Source organism: Oncorhynchus mykiss, chromosome 16, assembly GCF_013265735.2.
Source record: "Oncorhynchus mykiss isolate Arlee chromosome 16, USDA_OmykA_1.1, whole genome shotgun sequence".
Lineage (NCBI taxonomy): Eukaryota > Metazoa > Chordata > Actinopteri > Salmoniformes > Salmonidae > Oncorhynchus > Oncorhynchus mykiss.
Genome location: NC_048580.1, coordinates 59761439 through 59784509, shown reverse-complemented (window position 1 = coordinate 59784509; position 23071 = coordinate 59761439). Strand labels below are relative to the sequence as shown.

At 43.4% G+C, this 23071-nt stretch overlaps 2 protein-coding genes across 6 annotated transcripts; one reads left to right on the top strand and one right to left on the bottom strand.

Annotated features, from left to right (window-relative positions):
• Positions 1–175: 175 nt before the first annotated feature.
• Positions 176–5772, bottom strand: b3galt4 (UDP-Gal:betaGlcNAc beta 1,3-galactosyltransferase, polypeptide 4). 2 transcript variants are annotated; one of them, XR_005036566.1, is made up of 3 exons: positions 5545–5772; positions 3282–4772; positions 176–1019 (listed from the first exon to the last, which is right to left on the bottom strand). XR_005036566.1 is itself a non-coding variant. In XM_021566760.2 (2 exons), exon 2 carries the CDS (start codon positions 4505–4507, stop codon positions 3389–3391), a length of 1119 nt encoding a protein of 372 aa, XP_021422435.1. In that variant the 5' UTR covers positions 4508–4772; positions 5545–5771; the 3' UTR covers positions 2615–3388. The 2 variants fall into 2 exon arrangements, 1 of the variants encoding a protein (XP_021422435.1); XM_021566760.2 differs by lacking the exon at positions 176–1019 and having other exon boundaries at positions 2615–4772; positions 5545–5771.
• Positions 5773–9146: 3374 nt separating this feature from the next.
• On the top strand, positions 9147–22706 carry nr2c2 (nuclear receptor subfamily 2, group C, member 2). 4 transcript variants are annotated; one of them, XM_021566758.2, is made up of 15 exons: positions 9147–9318; positions 10710–10873; positions 11603–11701; positions 11952–12152; positions 12263–12368; positions 12450–12629; positions 13917–14064; positions 16628–16718; positions 16852–16997; positions 17080–17257; positions 17401–17522; positions 17650–17789; positions 17919–18080; positions 19984–20080; positions 20222–22706. In XM_021566758.2, exons 2-15 carry the CDS (start codon positions 10814–10816, stop codon positions 20394–20396), a joined length of 1905 nt encoding a protein of 634 aa, XP_021422433.1. In that variant the 5' UTR covers positions 9147–9318; positions 10710–10813; the 3' UTR covers positions 20397–22706. The 4 variants fall into 4 exon arrangements, with proteins under 4 accessions (XP_021422433.1, XP_021422432.1, XP_021422434.1 ...); XM_021566757.2 differs by having other exon boundaries at positions 9148–9318; positions 19975–20080; XM_021566759.2 differs by having other exon boundaries at positions 9149–9318; positions 17943–18080; positions 19975–20080.
• Positions 22707–23071: the final 365 nt, after the last annotated feature.

Below are 23071 nucleotides of genomic sequence, written 5' to 3'. Positions count from 1 at the left end.
ATAGTTGGACAGAAAATCAGAGGGGGCAAAGTCAACTGCTAAAGATTGTGAGAAGGTGTGAGTGTGAGAGAGAGAGTTGAGTGAGTAAATGGGAAAGATAAATAGAGAGCGAGTAGTTTAATAGGTGAGAGTGACTGTTATTGCAGTTCCAAAAGATATTCAGTCTGAGAAAGTGTATGATTGAGGACTTTATTAGTGATCAATCCATTCTTGCACACACACATTTTCTGAGTACATTCACACATCCTTCACACTAATACTTCATACTAATCTTCACAGAATAGAGTACTCAATATTCATTCTAGGAGAGGGAGGAGGAAGAACATACATGGCTACTTGGAACTGTCTCTGTTCAAACAATGCGAATTACAATGTTTCAGTTCACTTCTCACCACGTTAGTATTGGAAACACTCCCCTCCCCCCATAAAATCCAAGAGATGTCCCTTCGTCTACAACATACATCATACATAATGTTGTAAACTGCATTTGAACTTGTATTGGATCTCCTCAGCTGCATTTACGCAGGCAGACCAATTCAGATTTTTTTCTCTCACCAATTGTTTTTTTTGACTAATCAGATACACGCTAAAAAAGATCTGACGTAAAAAGATATACATTTGGTCAAAAGACCAATTAGTGGAAAAAATATCAGAATTAGGCTGCCTGTGTAAACGCAACCCTCTTGACTACAGAAGAGCACTCTGCAACAGTCGACTGAATCCCTCTCTGGGTCAGACAAATCATTACCCTCCCAGCCCAGAAAAACCAATGCATGTATTTTATTCACACTCTACTTGCAAAACATGACAGTTACATAAGTTATTGAAGCGGGGTTATAAATACTGCATCTGTGTGTGTGTATGTGTTCGCCTATGGCAGTCCATCTCATCTGGTCTTCTTCATGTCTTGAGTGCTGCTGACTGACCATAGCGTTTGAACCACCAAGGAAGTGACTGTGGACTGAGGTGCTCCCTTTGCCTCCGTTTCTTCCTTTGTTCCTTCAAGTTTATCTATAGAACTGCACAGATGAAAGCAAATCATCTATTCAGAATTCAGTTCAGATGAAGGACACGAGTCGATGAGAGGAAACAATGAAAGAAAACCACTTGTTTTGATTGACATTTCAGCTGAATACATAATAGAGAAAATGCTTGGTACTACTGGAGTGATCTGGAGTGGGTGGAGGGTGGGGGAAGAGAGAAACTATCATTTACATTTTTACCATATTATTAAAGTGGAAGCAAGAGTTAGTTGCATTTTGGCAACTTCATGCATCTTTAGTGCTATTGTTTTATAACAGGTGAAAGCAGCCTGAGTCTACTTAGGCAGTAAGTAATCTTACATAGTAGCTATACAGAAGAGACTATGTACTAAGTCCTTTTGCCAGATGTTTCAGTCTTACAGTAAGCTGATTACCTTATGCTTGTCTTGTGGCAGGGCTTGTAAACTATTACAAACTACAAAGGGAAGCACAGCCGCAAGCTGCCCAGTGACACAAGCCTACCAGACGAGCTAAATTACTTCTAAGCTCATTTCGAAGCAAGCAACACTTGTGTTCCGGACGACTGTGTGATCACGCTCTCCGTAGCCGATGTGAGTAATACCTTTAAACAGGTCAACATTCACAAGACCGCAGGCCCGGACAGATTACTAGGACGTGTAATCCGAGCATGCGCTGACCAACTGGCAAGTGTCTTCACTGACATCTTCAACCTGTCCCTGACCAAGTCTGTAATACCAACATGTCTCAAGCAGAACACCATAGTGCCTGTGCCCAAGAACACTAAGGTAACCTGCCTAAATGACTACTGACCCGTAGCACTCACGTCTGTAGCCATGAAGTATTTTGAAAGGCTGGTCATGGCTCACATCAACACCATTATCCCAGAAACCCTAGACCCACTCCAATTTGCATACCGCCCCAACAGATCCACAGATGATGCAATCTCTATTGCACTCCACACTGCCCTTTCCCACCTGGACAAAAGGAACACATATGTGAGAATGCTATGCATTGACTACAGCTCAGCGTTCAACACCATAGTGCCCTCAAAGCTCACCACTAAGCTAAGGATCCTGGGACTAAACACCTCCCTCTGCAACTGGATCCTGGACTTCTCACCATCGAGAGCATCCTGACTGTTTACATCACTGCCTAGTATGGCAACTGCTTCACCTTCAACCGCAAGGCACTACAGAGGGTAGTGCGCACGACCCAGTACATCACTGGGACCAAGCTTCCTGACATCCAGGACCCCTATACCAGGCAGTGGTATAGACTCCAGCCACCCTAGTGATAGACTGTTCTCTCTGCTACCGCAAGGCAAGCGGTACCGGAGCGCCAAGTCTAGGTCCAAAAGGTTTCTCAACAGCTTCTACCCCTAAGCCGTAAGACTCCTGAACAGCTTATCAAATGGCTACCCAGACTATTTGCATTGCCTTCCCCCCCCCCCCCCCCCCCCCCTTTTTACACTGCTGCTATTATCTGTTTATTATTTATGCATAGTCACTTTAACTCTACCTACATGTACATATTACCTAAATTACCTCGACTAACCATTGACTCTGTACCGGTACCCCCTGTATATAGCCTCGCTATTGTTATTTACTGCTGCTCTTTAATTGTTACTTTTATTTATTATATTTTACTTATCTATTTTTTACTTAACACGCATTTTTCTTAAAACTGCATTGTTGGTTAAGGGCTTGTAAGTAAACATTTTACTGTAAGGTCTATACCGGTTGTATTAAGCGGATGTGAAAAATAAAATTAGATTTTAATTAGTAAAACATTCCATTATGCATGAATAACATTACTCTAAATTCTTACATTAATGGCAAATATCCTGTAGGTTATGTGTTTCCTGGTCAGTAATATTTACATATCTACAGCAGTGTTTCCCAACTCCAGTCCTCCAGTATCCCCAACAGCACACATTTTTGTTGTGGCCCCGGACAAACTCCCTGATTCAACTCAATGAGGGCTTGATGATTAGTTGACAAGTTAAATCTGGTGTGCTTGTCTAGGGCTACAACTAAAATGTGTACTGTTGGAGATACTGGAAGACTGGAGTTGGGAAACACTGGCCTACAGCATGTGTCTGTGTGTGTTCTAACAGTCTTAAATATATCTTCACACTAATTCCCTTCAACTACTGATTCATATTCCTTCAGCGTTGACAAAATGCCAGCATTATTACATAACATAAAATACATTCAAATATTCCTAAAAAGCTATAAAAATAAAAGCACATTTTCATAGTGCACAGTGATTCCTTACCATTCCCAATGAAATAGAGCGCTTGTGCTAATCACAGTATTGAAATCCTGGCAGAGGCACAGCCCCCAAAACACAATAGTTTCCTATCCACGAGGGCAACACCCCCCTCACAGCCCCTGATCCACCCCCAGAAAGGTCCCCAGCATGGCCCGGACTTTACAGACCCCCAGAGAGGCGCGCAGGCCCAGCCAGGAGCAGGGGGGAGGGGAGTGGATGTCAGCCCAAAACCGGAGCATCTCTCTGGGGGAGATGTGGTGGATGGACACCATGGCCTGGTAGCAGCAGCGCCCGTAGGGCACTGCGGGCCCACCAGAGAACAGCGGGCAGTGGGAGGGCAGCACTCCAGCCGCACGGGCACACAGACCCACAAAAACGTCCTCGGGTGGCAGAGGGGTGGGCAGAGGTGAGGAAGCGGCCATCAAGGAGATCTTGAGCAGGGAGGAGCGAGAGAGGATGTAGGCAGTGCCACTGCAGTAGTCAGGGAAGACAGATGCAGGGTACGCCCCTCTAGGGAGGTAGTGCTTACTGTCTGGGTCTCGGTCTGGAGCCACGTGAAGGTGGACCCGGCCAAGGTACAGGTCCCCATGCTCGTAGGTGTTGGTCACGGTGCTCCTGTTCAGGTAGCGCAGCAGGGCCCCGGGGTTGAACAGGACGTCATCGTCCACCTTGGCCAGGAAGTGGGCCTGGGGGCAGAAGCGTCGGGCCCAGTTCAGCATGGAGAGGGTCTTCAGGGTCAGGTTAGAGTAGGAGTCCCAGAAGCGCCCTTGGATCAGGTCCCCTCGTTCCCGGGCCTCCTCTATCAGCAGCTTGGCTAGCCCGGGGTCAGAGGCCACCCCGACCATGAACAAGGTCATGACCCTATGACCCCTGACCTCCACCTCCCCACCCCATGTGTCCCGGATGGCCTGGCGGGCCATCTGATTGGCTGGGGCGGAGGTCACCATGGCGATGAGGTAGGGTTTGGCACGCTGGCAGACGAGAGGGCTGGGCATAAGGAGGTACTCCTCGGGTCTGGTTGGGGGGACACTTTGTGGGGGTATGATCCCCCCCTGCGCCTCTACCATTGTGTTCATGTTCATGGAGGTGGCCCATGACTCAATGGAGTCCACGAAGAGCAGAGCTAGCAGGGCAGCACTGACTATCAGCACACAGAGAGCAGGCACCACCCCGAACCGCCCCCGCTTACCAAAGCGGGGCTTACACACCCACAGGCCCCGCCCCACCATGACCTCCAACCTCCACACTGCAGCACCCAGGCGGCTCCACAACTCAACCCTTCTCTCTTTATCCTCCTGTCTTCTTTCACTCCGGCTCTATAACTCAGAATTATTTTCTTTCCTCGTTTCACTTTCTTGCTGTCTCTTGGATGTCTTTCTCAACCCTCAGATAACTCTCCAGATTGTAGGTGGGTGTTTCTTGGATGCTGTCACGCTGGTGGCACGAGACGTCCATTCAGTGCTGCATCATTGTATCCAGAGCAGGACAGGGAAGCTGCGCGTTATAGAGGCAAATAGAATCGGGTTAACACACACACACATTGCCTGGAGCTGTCAATGGCTTCATATCCCACAACACTGTGCGTCAAAGCGTTGTCGTTATTCTCAGGGCAAATTAAAACAAAAGAGAAAGTATTTCCTAAAGGAGGACCTTGGCAAAGCTTCTGAATGAGCGGTATCCTTTTTCGCTTAGACCGATCCTTTAAAAATATATAAGATGTGTAGCAGTTGATTCCTGCTATATAAATATCCTGATCATAAACATCACACTAACCCATAGGCTACACATCCGCCACCAACTGAGACATCGTGCAGTCTGTTAATGATTAACCTAATCTTTAAAACTCCACCCAAACACTTACAGGGAAAACAATAAGGCTTACGCTACAGCACTTCCCCATACGTATAAAAATGCAGTTTAACAGTATACCATTATTTGATACTGATAGGCTACTAGATACTAGCCTACAGTTGTCATGAGCGTTTTGGCAACAAGAGCGTTACGCACGCAACATTGAGATATACTACATGTATTTGTTTTAAAATGTATATATGAAGTTAGTATGATTGAAGACACCCCAATCCTGATCTTATATTAGGCTCCAAAGAAATTGATACATATCGGATGCCTATTGCTTTTCATCGTTCTGTAGTAATCAACTGTAGGCTCCAGCGAATTTGGAACTTTGAATATATGCATTATTGCATTGTTATTATTATTATAAATGGTGCCCACTCTATAAAATAAAAACGCAATAACATCAAACCTTGAATCCAATGAAGACGACCATGTCAACACATCCTGTCCATGGTTCCGTTATCCTCCGCAATATTGTGTGGCTTCAAATATTCCCCACTGAGCATAATGCAGTAACAATCTCGTCACATCCGGATGCAGGCTGTATCATGCACTTAATGTTGAAGACAGATTGATAAAGTCCATTCATGCAAATATACGTATTCGACATAAGACTGCTTGTGGTCGTGCGTTTCTCTTTTTAATGTAGGACTTTTCGTAGGCTATAGGCTTAGTTGAGAAGATATTAGAAGAAGATAGATTTAGAATGTATTATTGCATTTGACAATTCTTCTGTTCTTGATAGTTGCATGACATCTTGTGGACATGTTTGCAAATGTAGCCTATCTTGTCAAGTATCTTTGACCCTTCTGAGCATTATCACACAGTAAGGGTTATGCTACACTACTTGTATGCCTATAATTATTGCTTTTTGATGACCATCAGAATCTCAACGTATTACTTGAGACTTATGTTTGATCATAATGTGGCCAATATTTCTTTATGAGCCCTACTAAAGCGTTTCCCAAACATAGTCCTCGGTACACCAAGGGGTGCAGTTTTGGTTTTTGCCCTAACACTACAAAACTGATTAAAATGATCAAAGCTTGATAATTACTTGATTATGTGAAACAGCTGTGTAGTGCTTGGGCAAAAAACAAAATGTGCACCCATTGGGGTCCCGATGACCGAGTTTGGGAAACCCTGCCCTACTACATTTTAGTGCTAATCAGTGCTAAAGCTGTGTATGTGACATAAGCTTTTACAAGAAGAGATGGTCTGCAATTGAGCAACCTTTTCATGCCCAAAATAATTCAGGCTGTTCTGGAGGCAAAGGAGGCTCCGAACCGTACGAGATGGGTGTAACTAATCAACTGGCCACTTAGTGTCTATCCACCTCTTCCCAGTTCAAAATGTTTGTGTACAATATGCGGAAAGGGGGATACCTATACAGCGGTACAACTGAATGCATTCAACTTAAATGTGTCTTCCACATTTAACCCAACCCCTCTGAATCACAGATGCGGGGGGCTACCTTAATCAGCATCCACGTCATCGGTGCCCGGGGAACAGTGGGTTAACTGCCTTGCTTTGGGGCAGAATGGCAGCTTTTTACATTGTCAGCTCGAGGATTTGATCCAGCCACCTTTTGGTTACTCGCCCAACCCTCCTACAAGCCAGCCACCCACCATATTGCCTTTACCTACCTGCTTTTAGATTATAGTATGTAAATAAAACTCCTTAAATTACAGTCAGATTACAGTCCACACATTGTAACAGTAGAATAACAGGCATGTGTGGGCAGAGAGACCATGTGGTGGTCAATTTCTGTATTATCAATGAGGAGAGACAAACTTATGAGACAATTCAGAGTTATACTTAAACTGAATAGTGAGAGCTCTGCAATAGCGATGGCTGGTCCACGAAACACCCTCAGATGATTTGTTGAGAGCCCTGACACAAAGGATACAAATATATTTTATAGCAAAGATAAACCCACTGTCTTCATGACAAACAACATATGTGTGGAATGGGTCACAAGGTGAGAAAGGAGTATCACCCAGCCAGATAGCATTTACTATGAAGACTGTTCTTACTGTACAGAGTTTGGCACCTAAAACAAGGCTCCGATTTCATTCCTGGTACTTCACATTACAGAAACACCATTCTATGGCATACATTAATTGTCAACTCCAGATACCCCTAACTCAAGTAAAACCCATGTCCTTGACCACACACCTAGACGAGTTCACTGAGGGGAGTGAGCCTAAATCATGCACTATCCCAGGATAGGTGCAACATCAGAGATGACATACAATGGTTCCCAGACACTACCCCACACATCCTGTCTCAGACCTTATCTCCCCCAAAGCCGAAGGAGGGAGTGACTGGGCACAGACATTGTGGAGACAAGTAATTGGTTCCCCATTAATCACGCCATCCCTTCACATGGTTTGTAATAGGTAAAAATACATATACACATATGAAGACAATGTTCCCTAATGTCCTCTTCTCTTTCTGATATTCTGCATAGCAACAGGGACATATGACAGGCAAGCCTGACTTCTCCCTTCTCTGGGCCCCAGGTGACTGAGGCCCATATGGGGAAGGAAGTGCAACTGCCAACACCAGAGTCCAAAGGGATATAATCTAATAACAAGAGTTCAACAGTTTTAATCATATAAGCATTTTAAGCAGATAAGACATCTTAATTATCTATGTTACCGAGCAAATTCTGATTCTCCCGCCACAACCACCAACCTGTTTTTGAGAATACATATTCAGAAAACACAAGAAAAACAAAGTGCCGTGAATGATGTTCTGCCAAATTCTTCGGACACAAATTTTTTATTTCAACAACAATAAGCAATGAAGCCTGGAAAAGCGATGTAAAGCCAGTTTAAATATATATGAACTAGGGCTTATAGCAAGAACCATATAGGGTGAATTTGGAATAAGTTGGACACTTAGTATTTCCATCTTCTGTAACCTTTTTCGACATCTATCCAACATATTAGCCCAACACATGATACATTTCTGAAATCCTCAAGATGTTTCCTAATCACCCACACACACACCAAAAAATGTGATATCATATTCACAGGAGGCATGACCCATCCATTTGTTGACACTGAGTCAAAACCATATTTTCAGTTCGCATTTGGTAGACTGGGACAGCAGGTTAGATCAACTGGGACACCATTATTATTGTCCTAATTGTAACCCAATGACAATTCTATTCAATTTTGTGTGATTGAGAAACATCTGATAATTTCAGAAATGTATCATGTTGGGCTAAACTGGATCTCTTTCCTCCATTGGAGAAGCCTTTAAGACTGGCCCACGTTAGCTACTCCATGATGTCCTACTTTAGCTAGCTATGGTTGGTAAAGCAGAAGAAAAAAATACAGAATTACAAAATTTAAACAATAGTTTAGATTTCCTCTTGTCAGACCAATAAATAAAAGCCTCAGGATTCAGAGATGGGCAGTATTTCTGTAAAACCCGAAATAAGGTTTTGTCTAGAAGGGATACAGCTTCAGTCAAATTTGACTTTTCATAGCAGGTTTAGGAGAACTATGCAGCAGGTTAGGATAATTCATGTAGCAGGTTAGGAGAACTAGGTTAGACATGACCACTAGACATTTTAATTTTCACATACATTTACATTTTGGTAATTTAATTCACACTCGTATCCAGAGTGACTTACTGTCAGTGCGTTCAACTAAGGTAGATAAACAACTACATTTTACAGTTATAGCAAGTTAAACGTTTCTGTAACCATTACTGAGAATGTTGTTGATATGCGGGCTGGCTACTTACAAATGTATTTTACATGATGTCCCATTCTATCCGAATTCCCCCTAGGTGGAATTATTAGCCTTATTACAGTCAGATTTGACAAATGGGCAGATTTACACACCATACTCACCTCTCTCCTTATTCTAAGGAATATTATATTACAAAGAATGTACGCAAGGATTAGGCCTTTAATATTGACAACAAAATCTACCAATCAGGTCCCCTTCGAAGAAGGCAGACAGGCTGACGTCAGTCTGTCTGGCTCGCGCCGCGCGCTAGGAGGGAGAAAAGCGCAGAACGCGCGAGGAGGAAGAAGAAAAAACTCCAAGCATGCTGGCAGAATGGGGTCACGAACTATGACCTTTTACAGAAGAAAAACAAAAACAAATATTTTTTTTTAAATAGAAGACCCAGACCTAAATCTGCAATCTTTCATCCGGTGGTAAGTCTTCACCCAAAATATTTAAGTGGTTTAATGCTAGTGAAGGCATAGTCGAGACAAAAAAAACGGGATATTTTGTTGTAGCTTGATGCTGTGCGGTTCGAGGGAGAGCTCTAGCCGGTGGTGGGCTTGGGTCTGGATGGTTGTCAATCGTGGGCAGTGCTGTCATCTCTCATCTTATTTCAACGTTAGACTTATTACGTCAGGCAATTAAAATATCCATTCAGTGACAACGCCTTTGAAAACCATTTTCCCTCGTGTCAAACTTTTGATATCAACGGAGATATAAACGTGCCAAAATAAAGCTCTAACGCCGAGGACAAAAGATGAGCTGTAGCTGTCAGTGCAGCCAAGTAGCTAGAATGTTAGCTAGCTAGCCGGCTAGTACTACCGCGCAGATGAACCCGACCCTTTTACCTTTGCCATCTCGGGGACAAGGAATTTTGCTTTGATTGCGTAATCATATGCAGGCGCTTTTTTTAATGTCAGGGTTTTATCATTGCAATAATATGTTAAATAACGGGTATTTCATCGATATAAACATATATATATATATATTTACATTTAATGAATGGCTGCCTGCCGTATTGTTGGCGAAATGCCAGGTTCTCCATTTTGTTCGTTTTGAATGTCGGAAGAAATTCGTTTTTGATAGACTTGTCATTTGGCTAGTGAGCGAACGAACCCATGGCCTTCCCCCATCTTTTAGCCAATGACAGTCCTCACCGCGGTTCAAATCATAGCCTTTTCTTCCTTTAATGAGAGAGAGAGAGACTCACTCTTTCAAACACACACAATATGATTGGTAAAATCCAGAAATGGAAAGTGTGATGTGTAATTGTGTACACTTACAGCCATATGCCCTCCACTCCTTAATCAAATCACTGAATAAGATGCCCTCCCCTGGATGAATTGTCCTCAGACAGACATTACATTCTCCTTCAGAGGACAAATCGGGCATGATTGTGCATCTCTGATGAGATGGCTTTGCATGCAAAGTGACTATCACATTTCTCTACGAGAAAATGGAACAATGAAAATAGAATACCTGGCAAATAGGCAAGATGATACCAACGGTATCTCTGGCAGGGCATAACCCTCGCCTGGCATATCACTGGGATACTGAGCAGCAAGGGGCCTCCAATCCACGCCATGAAATCAAAGTCGAAAAAGGAGAATGAGGGAGCTGGCCTTGGTGCTGAATTGCATGAAGTCAAGAGGAGAATTCTATGATAAAAGCACTTATTCATCTTAAAGTTGCTATATTTTGTGGCTGTTGCCGCACACTCTTGTTACGATCCAAATATAATGTACGAAGCAAATTAGGTATTACCTGAACTTGGTTAATGACAATGCTCACGTTTGTTTTCTGTTTGAAAACATTTGCTTAGGTTTGTTCTGATTGAACGTAACCCTGCCTGCTGGTTGCACACTGCAGTTGACAGATGTCTTTGGCCTAGCTCCAGACAGGCCCCTCTAATGACCTTATATCACCATGATGACCAATGTGGAGGTGCTTTCTCAGCAGATAGTGGCGTCTGAGAAGGTGACAGAGGTGAGTGACTGTGTGTGTGTGTGTGTGGTTGTGTTATTATGGGAGAGGATGTGTTTATGTTTGTGTACTGTACGGTAAATTGTAAGGTAAATTGTGCTTGCATGTTGGTTTTCTGTGTTTGTGTGTGTGTGGTTATTTTGTTATTATGGGAGAGGATGTGTTTGTGTGCTATAAGGAGGTAAATTGTGTTTGCATGCTGGTTTTCTGTGTGTGACTGTGTCTGTACTGTGTATGTGAAAGGGCACCCTGACCCTAACCCATCCCACGCTTCCTGTTCAAAGATTATTTACTTTGCGAGACAAAGGCGATACACTTCCAGACACCCCTGTTTTTGTCTGGTTCAATGAACTAAGTAGACCAGACCCAGCTGCTATTGAATTGGTGTCTATGGGAGACACCCAGTTATGTAGACCGGAACTGACCATTTTCAATAGTAAACGGCCTGAGTGAACTGTCTTAATTCATCCACCATCTTTGACGCTGCTTCTCTGTGTGGCCCCGGCAGGTCGCTTCTGACTCCTTGGTTGCCGTGGAGACAGAGGCCACTCTTAACCTTCAGAAGAGAGGGGTCACTCTGAGGGCACAGTCAAGGCCCTCCCTCTGACTAGCTGCTGTTGGCTTCCCTGCTGCTCCCACATGTATTTTGTGTGTGGGTGTGTGTGTGTGTGTGCTTTGTTGCACATAATTCTTAGGATTTGACTGTTAATGTGTTTGTATTGTGTGTTTCAGGTGCAGACCTCTCCCGCTGACTTGTCAGTGATGAGTGGCTCTCCACAACGCTTCCAGATCATCTCCACTGAGCCCTCAGCCACACCGCAGCACATTCAGGTAACAATACCCTACATTATTGACATGCTACTGCTTGAAGTCACTGCCACCTATTGATAGCCTACACACACTGCACCATAGTGACAATTTCTAATATACACAGATTCAGACAAATCCCAATAAAAACAAAATATTGTTTTTAAAACTATTTGGATACAGCTTAAATAATTGTAAGTGCTTCAATTAAAGGGATAGCAATTGTTTGGATGGGTGGATGGATGTGGGATTATGACCCCTCCCTCCCTCTCAGATTGTAACGGACCAGCAGACGGGTCAGAAGATCCAGATAGTCACGACCATGGATCCCTTCAGCGGTCCCAAGCAGCAGTTTATCCTGGCAGCGGCTGATGGCTCCGGAACGGGCAAAGTCATCCTGACCTCCCCAGAAAACCAGGGCACCAAGCAGATAATTTTCACAACCGCAGACAGCCTGGTACCTGGCAGAATACAGGTACTGAAGTAGCCATAACACCACATCTAAACCACAGCATTAGATGACACACTGTGTAACCTTTGACCCCCTCAGTGACCCCTCAGCGACTTCTACTCCTGGTGTTCTAGATTGTGACAGATGCAGCGTCGGTGGAGCAGTTATTGGGGAAGGCAGGGGACGTGGGCCGGCCTCAACCTATAGAGTATTGCGTGGTGTGTGGAGACAAGGCTTCAGGTACGCATGCACACCGCACACACACTCACAGGACATTGGTCCATTCATACCACTAACCCCTCCTCTCTGTTCTGTTGTCAGGGCGTCACTATGGGGCTGTCAGCTGTGAAGGCTGTAAAGGCTTCTTCAAGAGGAGTGTGAGAAAGAACCTGACTTACAGTTGCCGGAGTAACCAGGACTGTGTTGTCAACAAGCACCACCGTAACCGCTGTCAATTCTGCCGGCTGAGGAAATGCCTGGACATGGGCATGAAGATGGAGTGTGAGTCACACCAACGCACGTACATGAAGATGGGAAGAATTTTTTTTCTTCCCATCTCAACATCATCCCAACATCAGTCATGTCTGCTCACAAGGTACCAGTAGGGCAGGGGGAGGCAACTACATTTAGCCGCAGGCAGATTTTTGTCAAGAGTGGAAGGTCGGAACATAATTATAATAATTTGTACACTGCAAATTAGTGCTGAGCGATTTAACCAACATTTCGGTTATTTTTCGTTTTTTAAACAACTAATTGACCAATGTCTGTTAAATTATTTGAATTCCATTTCGTTCATTTTTTTCCTGTGAGCTCGATGTGCAGTTTCTGTAGAGATAAATCAAATAAGGCCTGAACTGTGCAATGTATTAGTTGTAGTTTCCAACAGGTCAATATTCTACATAGCTTAGTGTTGAAAATGTGGTAATCAACTACAATGACCATAATCCATTGCGCACCCACTTAACCTTGTCAGGTCAGACACAGATAGATACTGAGAGAAGAGAGAAAGGGATAGAAAGCAGTTGATTTGTGAGTCTGAAAATAAATTATCTAAAGTGATTGATAGTTGGTATTCAGCAGTCATAAAAGTATGCCTTATTGACTTTGAAGAACTACAAAATAGGGATTTTGTCAGACAGTATAGACAGCAGCTCTATAGATCTGAGATTATGACTTGGAATTAAATAGTAAAGTCATCAAATAAAATAAACATTTTATTAAAGTGAAGTAATGTGAATAAATTATGGTTAATAACAGTGATAAGCAGTAATGGACAGTCACTACCATCATGGACTTTTATTAATAGTTTTATTCAGTGTTGTTACAGCATTCAACAATGGTGCATTTAATGTCAAAACGTTTTTTTTTTTTTTAATTTACCAAAACCGAACTGACTTCAAAAAGCACTAATCGCTCAATGCTACTGCAAATTGACCAGAACTGAGCCCAAAAAGAGATTATATTTGAAAATAACAATCATTTCAATACTTGATTACATTGAGACATTGTCACATCCCACTGGGCACACTGGTTGAATCAACGTTGTTTCCACGTAATTTCATTGTACCAATGTGGAATAGAATGCCCAGTGGGATATGTCTATTTTATATTTGTGGGAATACTTGGTTGGGAACAGATTTCCCAAGTTACACTAAATTTTAGCTGAATTTCATTTATTTTTTTTGCTAAGAACTTTTGGGGGCCTGAAAAAAATCAACCTGCCTGTTGCCGACCCCTGCTGTAGGGTTTTAGTGTTGTTGATGGTGTTTCTGTCCTGTGTGTCCTCAGCCGTGCAGAGTGAAAGGAAGCCCATTGACCTGCCCAGAGAGAGGCCTGTTAACTGTGCTGCGTCCACAGAGAAGATCTACATTAGGAAGAACCTGATGAGCCCACTCATCGCCACGCCAACCTTCATCACCGACAGTGATGGCTCCAGGTCAGAGACTGAGATTACTACTTTGATTGGTACTTTGGGATCAAATCAAATCAAATGTTATTTGTCCCATGTTCCGAATACAACAGGTGTAGTAGACCTTACCGTAAAATGCTTACTTACAAGCCCTTAACCAACAATGCAGTTCAAGAAATAGAGTTCAGAAAATATTTACTAAATAAACTAAAGTAAAAAATGAACACAAGAAAATTACATAACAATAACGAGGCTATATACAGGGGGTACCGGTACCGAGTCAGTGTGCGGGGGTACAGGTTAGTCGAGGTCATTTGTAAAGTGACTATGCATAGATAATATACAGCGAGTAGAAACATTGTAAAAGTAAAAGTGGGTTGGGGTGGGGGGGGTCAATGTAAATAGTCCGGGTGGCCATTTTATTAATTTTTCAGCAGTCTTATGGCTTGGGGGTAGACGCTGTTAAGGAGCCTTTTGATTCTAGAATTGGCGCTCCGGTACTGCTTGCTGTGCGGTACCAGAGAGAACAGTCTATGACTTGGGGGAATGGAGTCTTTGACCATTTTTTGGGCCTTCTTCTGACACCGCCTAGTATATACAGTATATCCTGGATGGCAGGAAGCTTGGCCCCAGTGATGTACTGGGCCGTACACACTACCCTCTGTAGCGCCTTGTGGTCAGATGCCGAGCAGTTGTCATACCAGGCGGTGATGCAACCGGTCAGGATGCTGTTGATGGTGCAGCTGTAGAACTTTTTGAGGATCTGGGGACCCGTGCCAAATCTTTTCAGTCTGCTGAGGGGGAAAAGGTGTTGTTGTGCCCTCTTCACAACTGTCTTGGTGTGTTTGGACCATGTTAGTTTGTTGGTGATGTGGACACCAAGGACATTAACTCGCGACCCGCTCCACTTCAGCCCAGTCGATGTTAATGGGGGCCTGTTCAGCCCTCTTTTTCCTATAGTCCACGATCAGCTCGTTTGTCTTGCTCATATTGAGGGAGAGGTTGTTGTCCTGGCACCACACTGCCAGGTCTCTGATCTCCTCCCTATAGGCTGTCTCATCGTTGTCGGTGATCAGGCCTACCACTGTTGTGTCGTCAACAAACTTAATGATGGTGCTGGAGTCGTGCTTGGCCATGCAGTCGTGGGTGAACAGGGAGTACAGGAGGGGACTAAGCACACACCCCTGAGGGGCCCCAGTGTTGAGGATCAGTGTGGCAAAGTTACCTACCCTTACCACCTGGGGGCGGCCCGTCAGGAAGTCCCGGATCCAGTTCCAGAGGGAGGCGTTTAATCCCAGGATCCTTAGCTTAGTGATGTGGGCACTATGGTGTTGAATGCTGAGCTGTAGTCATTGAACAGCATTCTCACATAGGTGTTCCTTTTGTCCAGGTGGGAAAGGGCAGTGTGGAGTGCAATTGAGATTACATCATCTGTGGATCTGTTGGGGCGGTATGCGAATTGGAGTGGGTCTAGGGTTTCCGGCATTATGGTGTGGATGTGAGCCATGGCCAGCCTTTGGTCATGGCTCACATCACATACCGAGGTGAGTGTTACGGGGTGGTAATCATTTAGGCAGGTTACCTTCACTTTCTTGGGCACAGGGACTATGGTGGTCTGTTTGAAACATGTAGGTATTACAGACTCGGTCAGGGAGAGGTTGAAAATGTCAGTGAAAACAATTGCCAGTTGGTCCGCGCATGCTCTGAGTACTCGTCCTGGTAATCCGTCTGGCCTCGCGGCTTTGTGAATGTTGACCTGTTTAAAGGTCTTGCTCACATCGGCTACAGAAAGCTTGATCACACAGTCGTCTGGAACAGCTGGTGCTCTCATGCTTGCTTCAGTGTTGCTTGCCTCGAAGCGAGCATAAAAGGCATTTAGCTCGTCTGGCAGGCTCGCGTCACTGGTCAGCTCGCGGCTGGGTTTCCCTTTGTAGCCCGTAATGTTTTTCAAGCCCTGCCACTTCCGACAAGCGTCAGAGCCGGTGTAGTAAGATTCAATCTTAGTCCTGTGTTGACGCTTTGCCTGTTTGATGGTTCATCTAAAGGCATAGCTGGATTTCTTATAAGCGTCCGGATTAGTGTCCCGCTCCTTGAAAATGGTAGCTCTAGCCTTTAGCTCGTTGTGGATGTTGCCTGTAATCCATGGCTCCTGGTTGGGAAATGTACGTACGGACACTGTGGAGACAATGTCGTCAATGCACTAATTGATGAAGCCGGTGACTGAGGTGGTATACTCCTCAATGCCATTGAATCCTGGAAAATGTTCCAGTCTGTGCTAGCAAAACAGTCCTATAGCGTAGCATCCACGTCATCTGACCACTTCGTATTGAGCGAGTCACTGGTACTCCCTGCTTTAATTTTTGCTTGTAAGCAAGAATCAGGACCATGTAATTATGGTCAGATTTGCCGCATGGAGGGCAAGGGAGAGTAAAGGTGGTCTAAGTTGTTTTTCCTCTGGTTGCACATGTGACATGCTGGTAGAAATGAGGTTAAATGGATTTAAGTTTGCCTGCATAAAAGACCCCGGCCCCTAGGAGCTCTGATTGGTCCTGTGGGTTAGAGTTTGGTGTCTGACTGGTGTTGTGTCCAGATCCAGTCTGCTAGACCCAGGGATGCTGGTGAACATTCAGCAGCCTCTGATCCAGGCTGACGGGACTCTACTGCTGGCCACAGACACCAAGGTAGAAACTCTGTTATTCCTCAACATTCTCAGTGTAATACCTGTCCTAACATGCTGTGAATGGGACCGGTCATTGGAATCAAAGTGTGTTGTTGTTCTCACTACTGGCTCACTGGATGTACCCCCCTCGACAGTCTGAGTCGGGGCAGGGGGACTTGGGGACCCTGGCCAGTGTGGTGACTTCTCTGGCCAACCTGACCGACTCCCTCAGTGAGTCCCTGAACAACAGTGATACCTCAGACGACCAGCAGGAGGAGCAGTCTGCCAGCGAGATAACACGGTACGCAGTGGCTCTGTTTGAATATGTCTGTCTGTGTGTGTGTGTGTGTGTAATTGCTCCTGTATTGTGTATGTGTCTTCAGTGCCTTCGACACCCTGGCCAAAGCCCTGAACCCATCTGAGTCAGGGGTGGGTCAGAACCTGGCGGAGGGTGGGGAGTGTGTGGGCGGAGCCACCATCCAAGTGATCAGCCGGGACCAGGTGACCCCCCTCATTGAGGTGGAGGGCCCACTGCTCACAGACACACACGTCAGCTTCAAGGTGGTGGATCTAAACTTTAAACTTTTAAATGTATTCACATTTTGCTGGTGTTCAAACCATTTATTTTTGTATGCACGTAACCTTTGAGATTTCAATAATCTGACATCTCTATCTATCTCGGTCCCTCTCTGTCCCTCCTGTAGCTGACCATGCCCAGCCCAATGCCAGACTATCTGAATGTGCACTACATCTGTGAGTCAGCGTCCCGCCTCCTCTTCCTCTCCATGCACTGGGCAAGCTCCATCCCTGCATTCTCCGCTCTTGGGTAAGAACACTCATATCAAAGTGTTATTACGCTTTTGGTATTTATGTGTGTGACTTGAATTGTCTGTGTTTGTGTGCATCATCTTAACCAATCATGATTCAGTGCTGTAACAGTGTGTGTGTCTCAGTCAGGAGAGTAACACCAGCCTGGTACGTGCCTGTTGGAATGAGCTATTCACTCTGGGGCTGGCTCAGTGTGCTCAGATCATGAGTCTCTCCACCATCCTGGAAGCCATCATCAACCACCTCCAGAACAGCATCCAGGACGGTACACCATCCAACCTCCAGATCTCCATACAAAACAATGAACGCACTAAATTCACAAACACACACCCTGATACAATCAGACACACAGTCCCCAGAAAATAAGTTAATTTCTAATTATTTCTGTTGTAAGGTGTTGTCTGCTGTTCCCCTGTAGATAAGGTGTCTGCGGAGAGAGTGAAGCTGGTGATGGAACACATCTGGAAGCTGCAGGAGTTCTGTAACAGCATGGCTAAGATGGAGACAGACAGCTATGAGTATGCTTACCTGAAGGCCATAGTGCTCTTCAGCCCTGGTGAGCATGGTCCGATTAACATCATACATTATGTTAGAAATACATCATAAATCACAGGGGACCCAAGTTTCTCCTGGTCAGGTCACATGGTCGAGGCAATATCAATTCCCTAGTTATGAGAAACATCGGACTTATCAGATTAGAGTAAATTTACTCGGATAAATTATATTTGACATATACAGTACATATACAGTACATGGGTCATTCCACGAAATGAGTGCATTCTGCGTCACTTAGAAATTGTGCGCAAAAATACAATTTTAAAAGCCTGTTATATTAAATGAAGTGCCCGTTTTAATATAGACCACATGGAAAATAAATCATATATGAATAAAGAATTTCTCAAGTGCCAGCATTTTTATATGTCCCTCTTTGCATCCTCAGTGACTTCTAGGAAGATTTTAACTCACTTAACCCTGACATTTCTCAGTTTTTACCATCACTGTAAAGCCCTGGTTATTTTGTTACTCTGACAAAGTCATTTCTGAAGATTGTTATTTATTTCATGTGATTATTTATTCGTTAAAAAAAACTTGTACCTCATTTTAAGGTCAACCCTGTTACTTGAACTGAAATCTCATTGGTGGTGAAACAATTCCTTAAATTTTTTTTGTTGTTTTTTCAAAAGTCTAGTGTAAATTCAGGTGAGTGGGTTCTTCTCTTTTTGGACATTTTCTGGTGTTTTGTGGTGGAAAACTGAGCGGGTCGAGCTGGTCAAGATTGCAATCAATTACCCCTATCTGTTGCACACAACAAGCTTCCATTCCCCTGTCACAAGGGGATTTGGCACTTAATATAGTCTTTTTTTTTCTCTTTAACCTCTTGAGATGGGGAAAACCTGTTTTTTTTTTAATTATGTTGAACATGTGTTCTTTATGACAGAATAAAAAATGTGTTGAAATAAAACATTTTATTTTCACCAAGTTACACTACTCAATCTCACATAAATTATCAATGAACCTACCAGATACAACCCCAAATCCGTAAACACTGTGACCCTCATAGATATCATCCTGACCAACCTCCCCTCTGAATACACCTCTGCTGTCTTCAACCAGGATCTCAGTGATCACTGCCTCAGGGCCTGCGTCCGTAATGGGTCTGCGGTCAAACGACCATCACTGTCAAATGCTCCCTAAAACACTTCAGCGAGCAGGCCTTTCTAATCGACCTGGCCCGAGTATCCTGGAAGGATATTGACCTCATAAAAGTGCTTTCCTCGCCATCTTAAATAAGCATGCCCCATTCAAAACAATTTTAACCAGGAACAGATATAGCCCTTGGTTCACTCCAGACCTGACTGCCCGTAACCAGCACAAAAACATCCTGTGGTGTACTGCATTAGCATTGAATAGCCCCGCTATATGCAACTTTTCAGGGAAGTTAGGAACCAATATACACAGGCAGTTAGGAAAGCAAAGGCTAGCTTTTTCAAACAGAAATTTGCATCCTGTAGCACAAACTCCAAAAAGATCTGGGACACTGTAAAGTCCATGGAGAATAAGAGCACCTCCTCCCAGCTACCCACTGCACTGAGGCTAGGAAACACTGTCATCACCTATAAATCCACAATAATTGAGAATTTCAATAAGCATTTTTCTACGGCTGGCCATGACTTCCACCTGGCTACCCCTACCCGGTCAACTGTACGTTTGTTTATTCCATGTGTAACTGTGTTTTTGTTTGTCGCACTGCTTTGCTTTATCTTGGCCAGGTCAAATAAAGGTTAAATAAATAAACATTTAAAAGGCACCTAATTGGTGGAACAACCCACATAGGTATATGTACAGTATATCAACTAGATGAGTAGATAAGCTTTACATCATGATAACATTTCCATATTTACCTCGTAGTGTATTGTTAGGAAACAGCTATTGTGTGTCTCACTAATCAGACCATCCAGGCCTGAACAGTTGCAGCCAGATAGTGAAGTTCCAGGAGAAAGCCCAGATGGAACTACAGGACTATGTGCAGAAGACTTATCCAGATGACACATACAGGTATGCTGTATGCCAATCAGGATCTTGATATATCCTTAAACCCTCCCCACAGGTCCCATAAATTCATATGTGAATCTGTTTTTTTCTGATTGGATCCATAAATCACATGTATTAACTTGTCTCTCTGATTTGTTGTCCTAGGTTGACGCGTATCCTGATGCGACTCCCTGCGCTGCGTCTGATGAGCTCCAGCATCACAGAGGAGCTATTCTTCACCGGCCTGATCGGCAACGTGCCCATCGACAGCATCATCCCTTACATCCTCAAGATGGAGACCGCCGACTACAACACCCAGATCACCGGTCCCACAGCGTGACCCCCCGCCACCACCCCTATCCACCCCCAAACCTCTCCAGCCCATCTCTAGACTTGTACCATCCAAACAACACCCTAGTTCTGAAACCCCCATCTTTTGTCCTGCAAACATTTGATGTAATTAAAATACTCTTCGCAAGATGCAAAGTCATGGAGAAATCCCTTTCTTCCCAGAAAGTCCGCTCCTCATCGTTTGTGATTATGGGTCGTTACCATGGGGACCCCTGGATGAGGGTTTGATGGTTCTCTGAAAGAGATGCATGATGGGACTGTGAGTCTCTTGTCCAGATTCCGTAATTCAGAGCACTTAACCCCCTGGAGAGGGAGCGCTACTGTGGCTAACACGTCACTGTCACCTCTACTGCTTCAGCAAAATGGCTTCAATGTACTGTAAAGTTGAACTTTTCGCTCAAGCCTTTCAATATGGTTTTATCTTACGCAGGCCTTACTGTACATTCATGCTCAACAAAAAAGTATATTGATTGAGTTACCGCTTGCTTCTGCCTCTAATCTCGATAATCTGTATTTAACACTTAGCCGACATAGACTAAGAATGAGCGACGCTTGCCTGAATGCCGTTACATGAGTAAACTGAGACATGAATTGGTGTAAAGGTTTGTTGTGTTTTTGTACTTTGAACTTTTCACCAGGTATTACAATGTAAAAAAAGAAATTTAAATGTATAAATAGCCTATGTTATGATGCTGGTTCATGCCTCGAGCTCTGTCTGTCCCTGAAACGTTTTGGTTGAAAAGATGACCAATTCCTCTAAATCAGGAATATGACTTAGTTCACAGTTTAATAGCAGCTAACCTGGATCCTTAATCTACAGAGTATATGACGATGGACAAGCAAATTTGTGCACTGAGCCACTCCATTCAGGATAATATGACAACTGTTCTCCACTTCAGATAAAACATCAAATCTATTATTTGTTTCAAACCGAACAGGAGAACGGTTAGAATGGTTACATTTCAATTTTGGGGGGTTCAATTTACTGAAATTGTTATGGAACTTTCCCTAAACCAGTCCATATGATGACAGCCTGTTGCTGGGGAGGGTCATCGATCCTACAGAGAAGGAGTTTAATAACAGTCTTGTTAGTATGTCTGCCTAAAGCAAATGCACATTCATTATATGGTTTAACTTGAACCATTTAGATAATGTGTTGAAGATTTTGTTTGTTCAATCACCACATGACCCTGGCTCCAGGTAAAAGTTGCCCTTACCCATAGATATAAGATTAGATTATCCTGGTAGTTCTAACCTTTACTGTTAGAGAGGTAAAATAAAGTTTAACATCAGTGGTTAGGGGCAACTTTATGGCCACCATTTTGTTTTGCTGTCATGACAATCAAGCCTTGTGTGACATGATGTCCTGTTCTGTGTCCAGTATTTCTCTTTTCTGTTTATTTATTCCCATCCAGCTGGTATTATACAGTGCACTGAGTGCAGTAACACACTGCATACTGTAGTGATCTCAGTCCACTTCCAGACTTACTTTACAGTGTCTGTTTTATTCATATGCAGGTATTCACACCATAGCAAAAATATATATTTTGAGTTCTCAAGACAAAATGTGTTTTCCCTTTAATATTAGCATGATTTATCTATAGTTTCACTGTTGAATGAACATCAAGCAGGTATTTTCCTTTTGTATTCTTGCACAGTATATTGTTCTGTGATATAATAGTTTCCAAAATGTAAAAACGTGGTTTGTTGTGAACAAATGTATTTGTTCCATGTTAATAAGTGTACTTAAAGTACCACACCTCTAGTACCACATGAAAATATGTGTACATTGTCCAACAGCAACAAAACCAGTAACACTAACTTATAACATGTAAAGAAGTAGGTATGTACTCTGAAATGATAGGTGTACTGTTGTAATAGCTGGTTTTAAAACCTGAAAAGACTGTTATTTTGACTATTCTGTGAACTGAGCTCTATACTACATGTATTATCATTCAAATGAGTGCATGTCCTTTTTTTTAATCAGAGTTTTATAATATTGCAACTTGCCAGTATTTGCCCTGAAGAAAATGAGCATTGTTATTGTTTTTGTATAGTGCATTGCTGTGCATGCAATTGCTTATGCATTTTAGTAAATGCTGTACGAAAAATGTGGAGTTTTAATGTTGTGTCTTACAAATGTTATCAGCCTGAGCAATTTCAATGCATTAACTACTAATTGCAACAAAAACTGTTTTCTATTGTTTACATAGGGGGGATATGGATGGTGTTGTTTTTGGTTTGTAAAAGCCTTTGTGTCATGTCTGTAGCTTTTTAAATACAGTACATATAAAAAGTGTCTTCCTGTCGAATGTGATATTGTATTTGGAGAAAAAAAGAAACATATTCCATGGCCCGAGGAACTTCACCTTTTACACACTAACCAATGAGCCTAGTAACTTTATGTTTTCTGAAGGTTATTGTAGGCCTACATATATTCTACCTCTTAACTTGACAGTGAATACAACAATTTGATTCCTGTATCACATCATTCCCTCTCAGGCCACTGGAACTGCAGTTATCAGTGTAATAAACATATCTTCATATATTTAAAAGGTATGTGCTTTTATGATTTTTTTTTACACTACTCCGGGACACGGATGCCATCGCAGCAGGAGAGGACCCTCATGGATATATCTTTCCAGGGTTGAGGACGATGAGAGT

Excerpts from the sequence above, each read along its gene's own strand:
- b3galt4 (XM_021566760.2), bottom strand. The coding sequence starts at position 4,507 with ATGGTGGGGCGGGGCCTGTGGGTGTGTAAGCCCCGCTTTGGTAAGCGG.
- nr2c2 (XM_021566757.2), top strand. The coding sequence starts at position 10,814 with ATGATGACCAATGTGGAGGTGCTTTCTCAGCAGATAGTGGCGTCTGAG. Across the intron at positions 10,874-11,602 it reads CGTCTGAGAAGGTGACAGAG|GTGCAGACCTCTCCCGCTGA; the intron begins GTGAGTGACTGT and ends TGTGTGTTTCAG. Across the intron at positions 20,081-20,221 it reads TATCCAGATGACACATACAG|GTTGACGCGTATCCTGATGC; the intron begins GTATGCTGTATG and ends TTGTTGTCCTAG.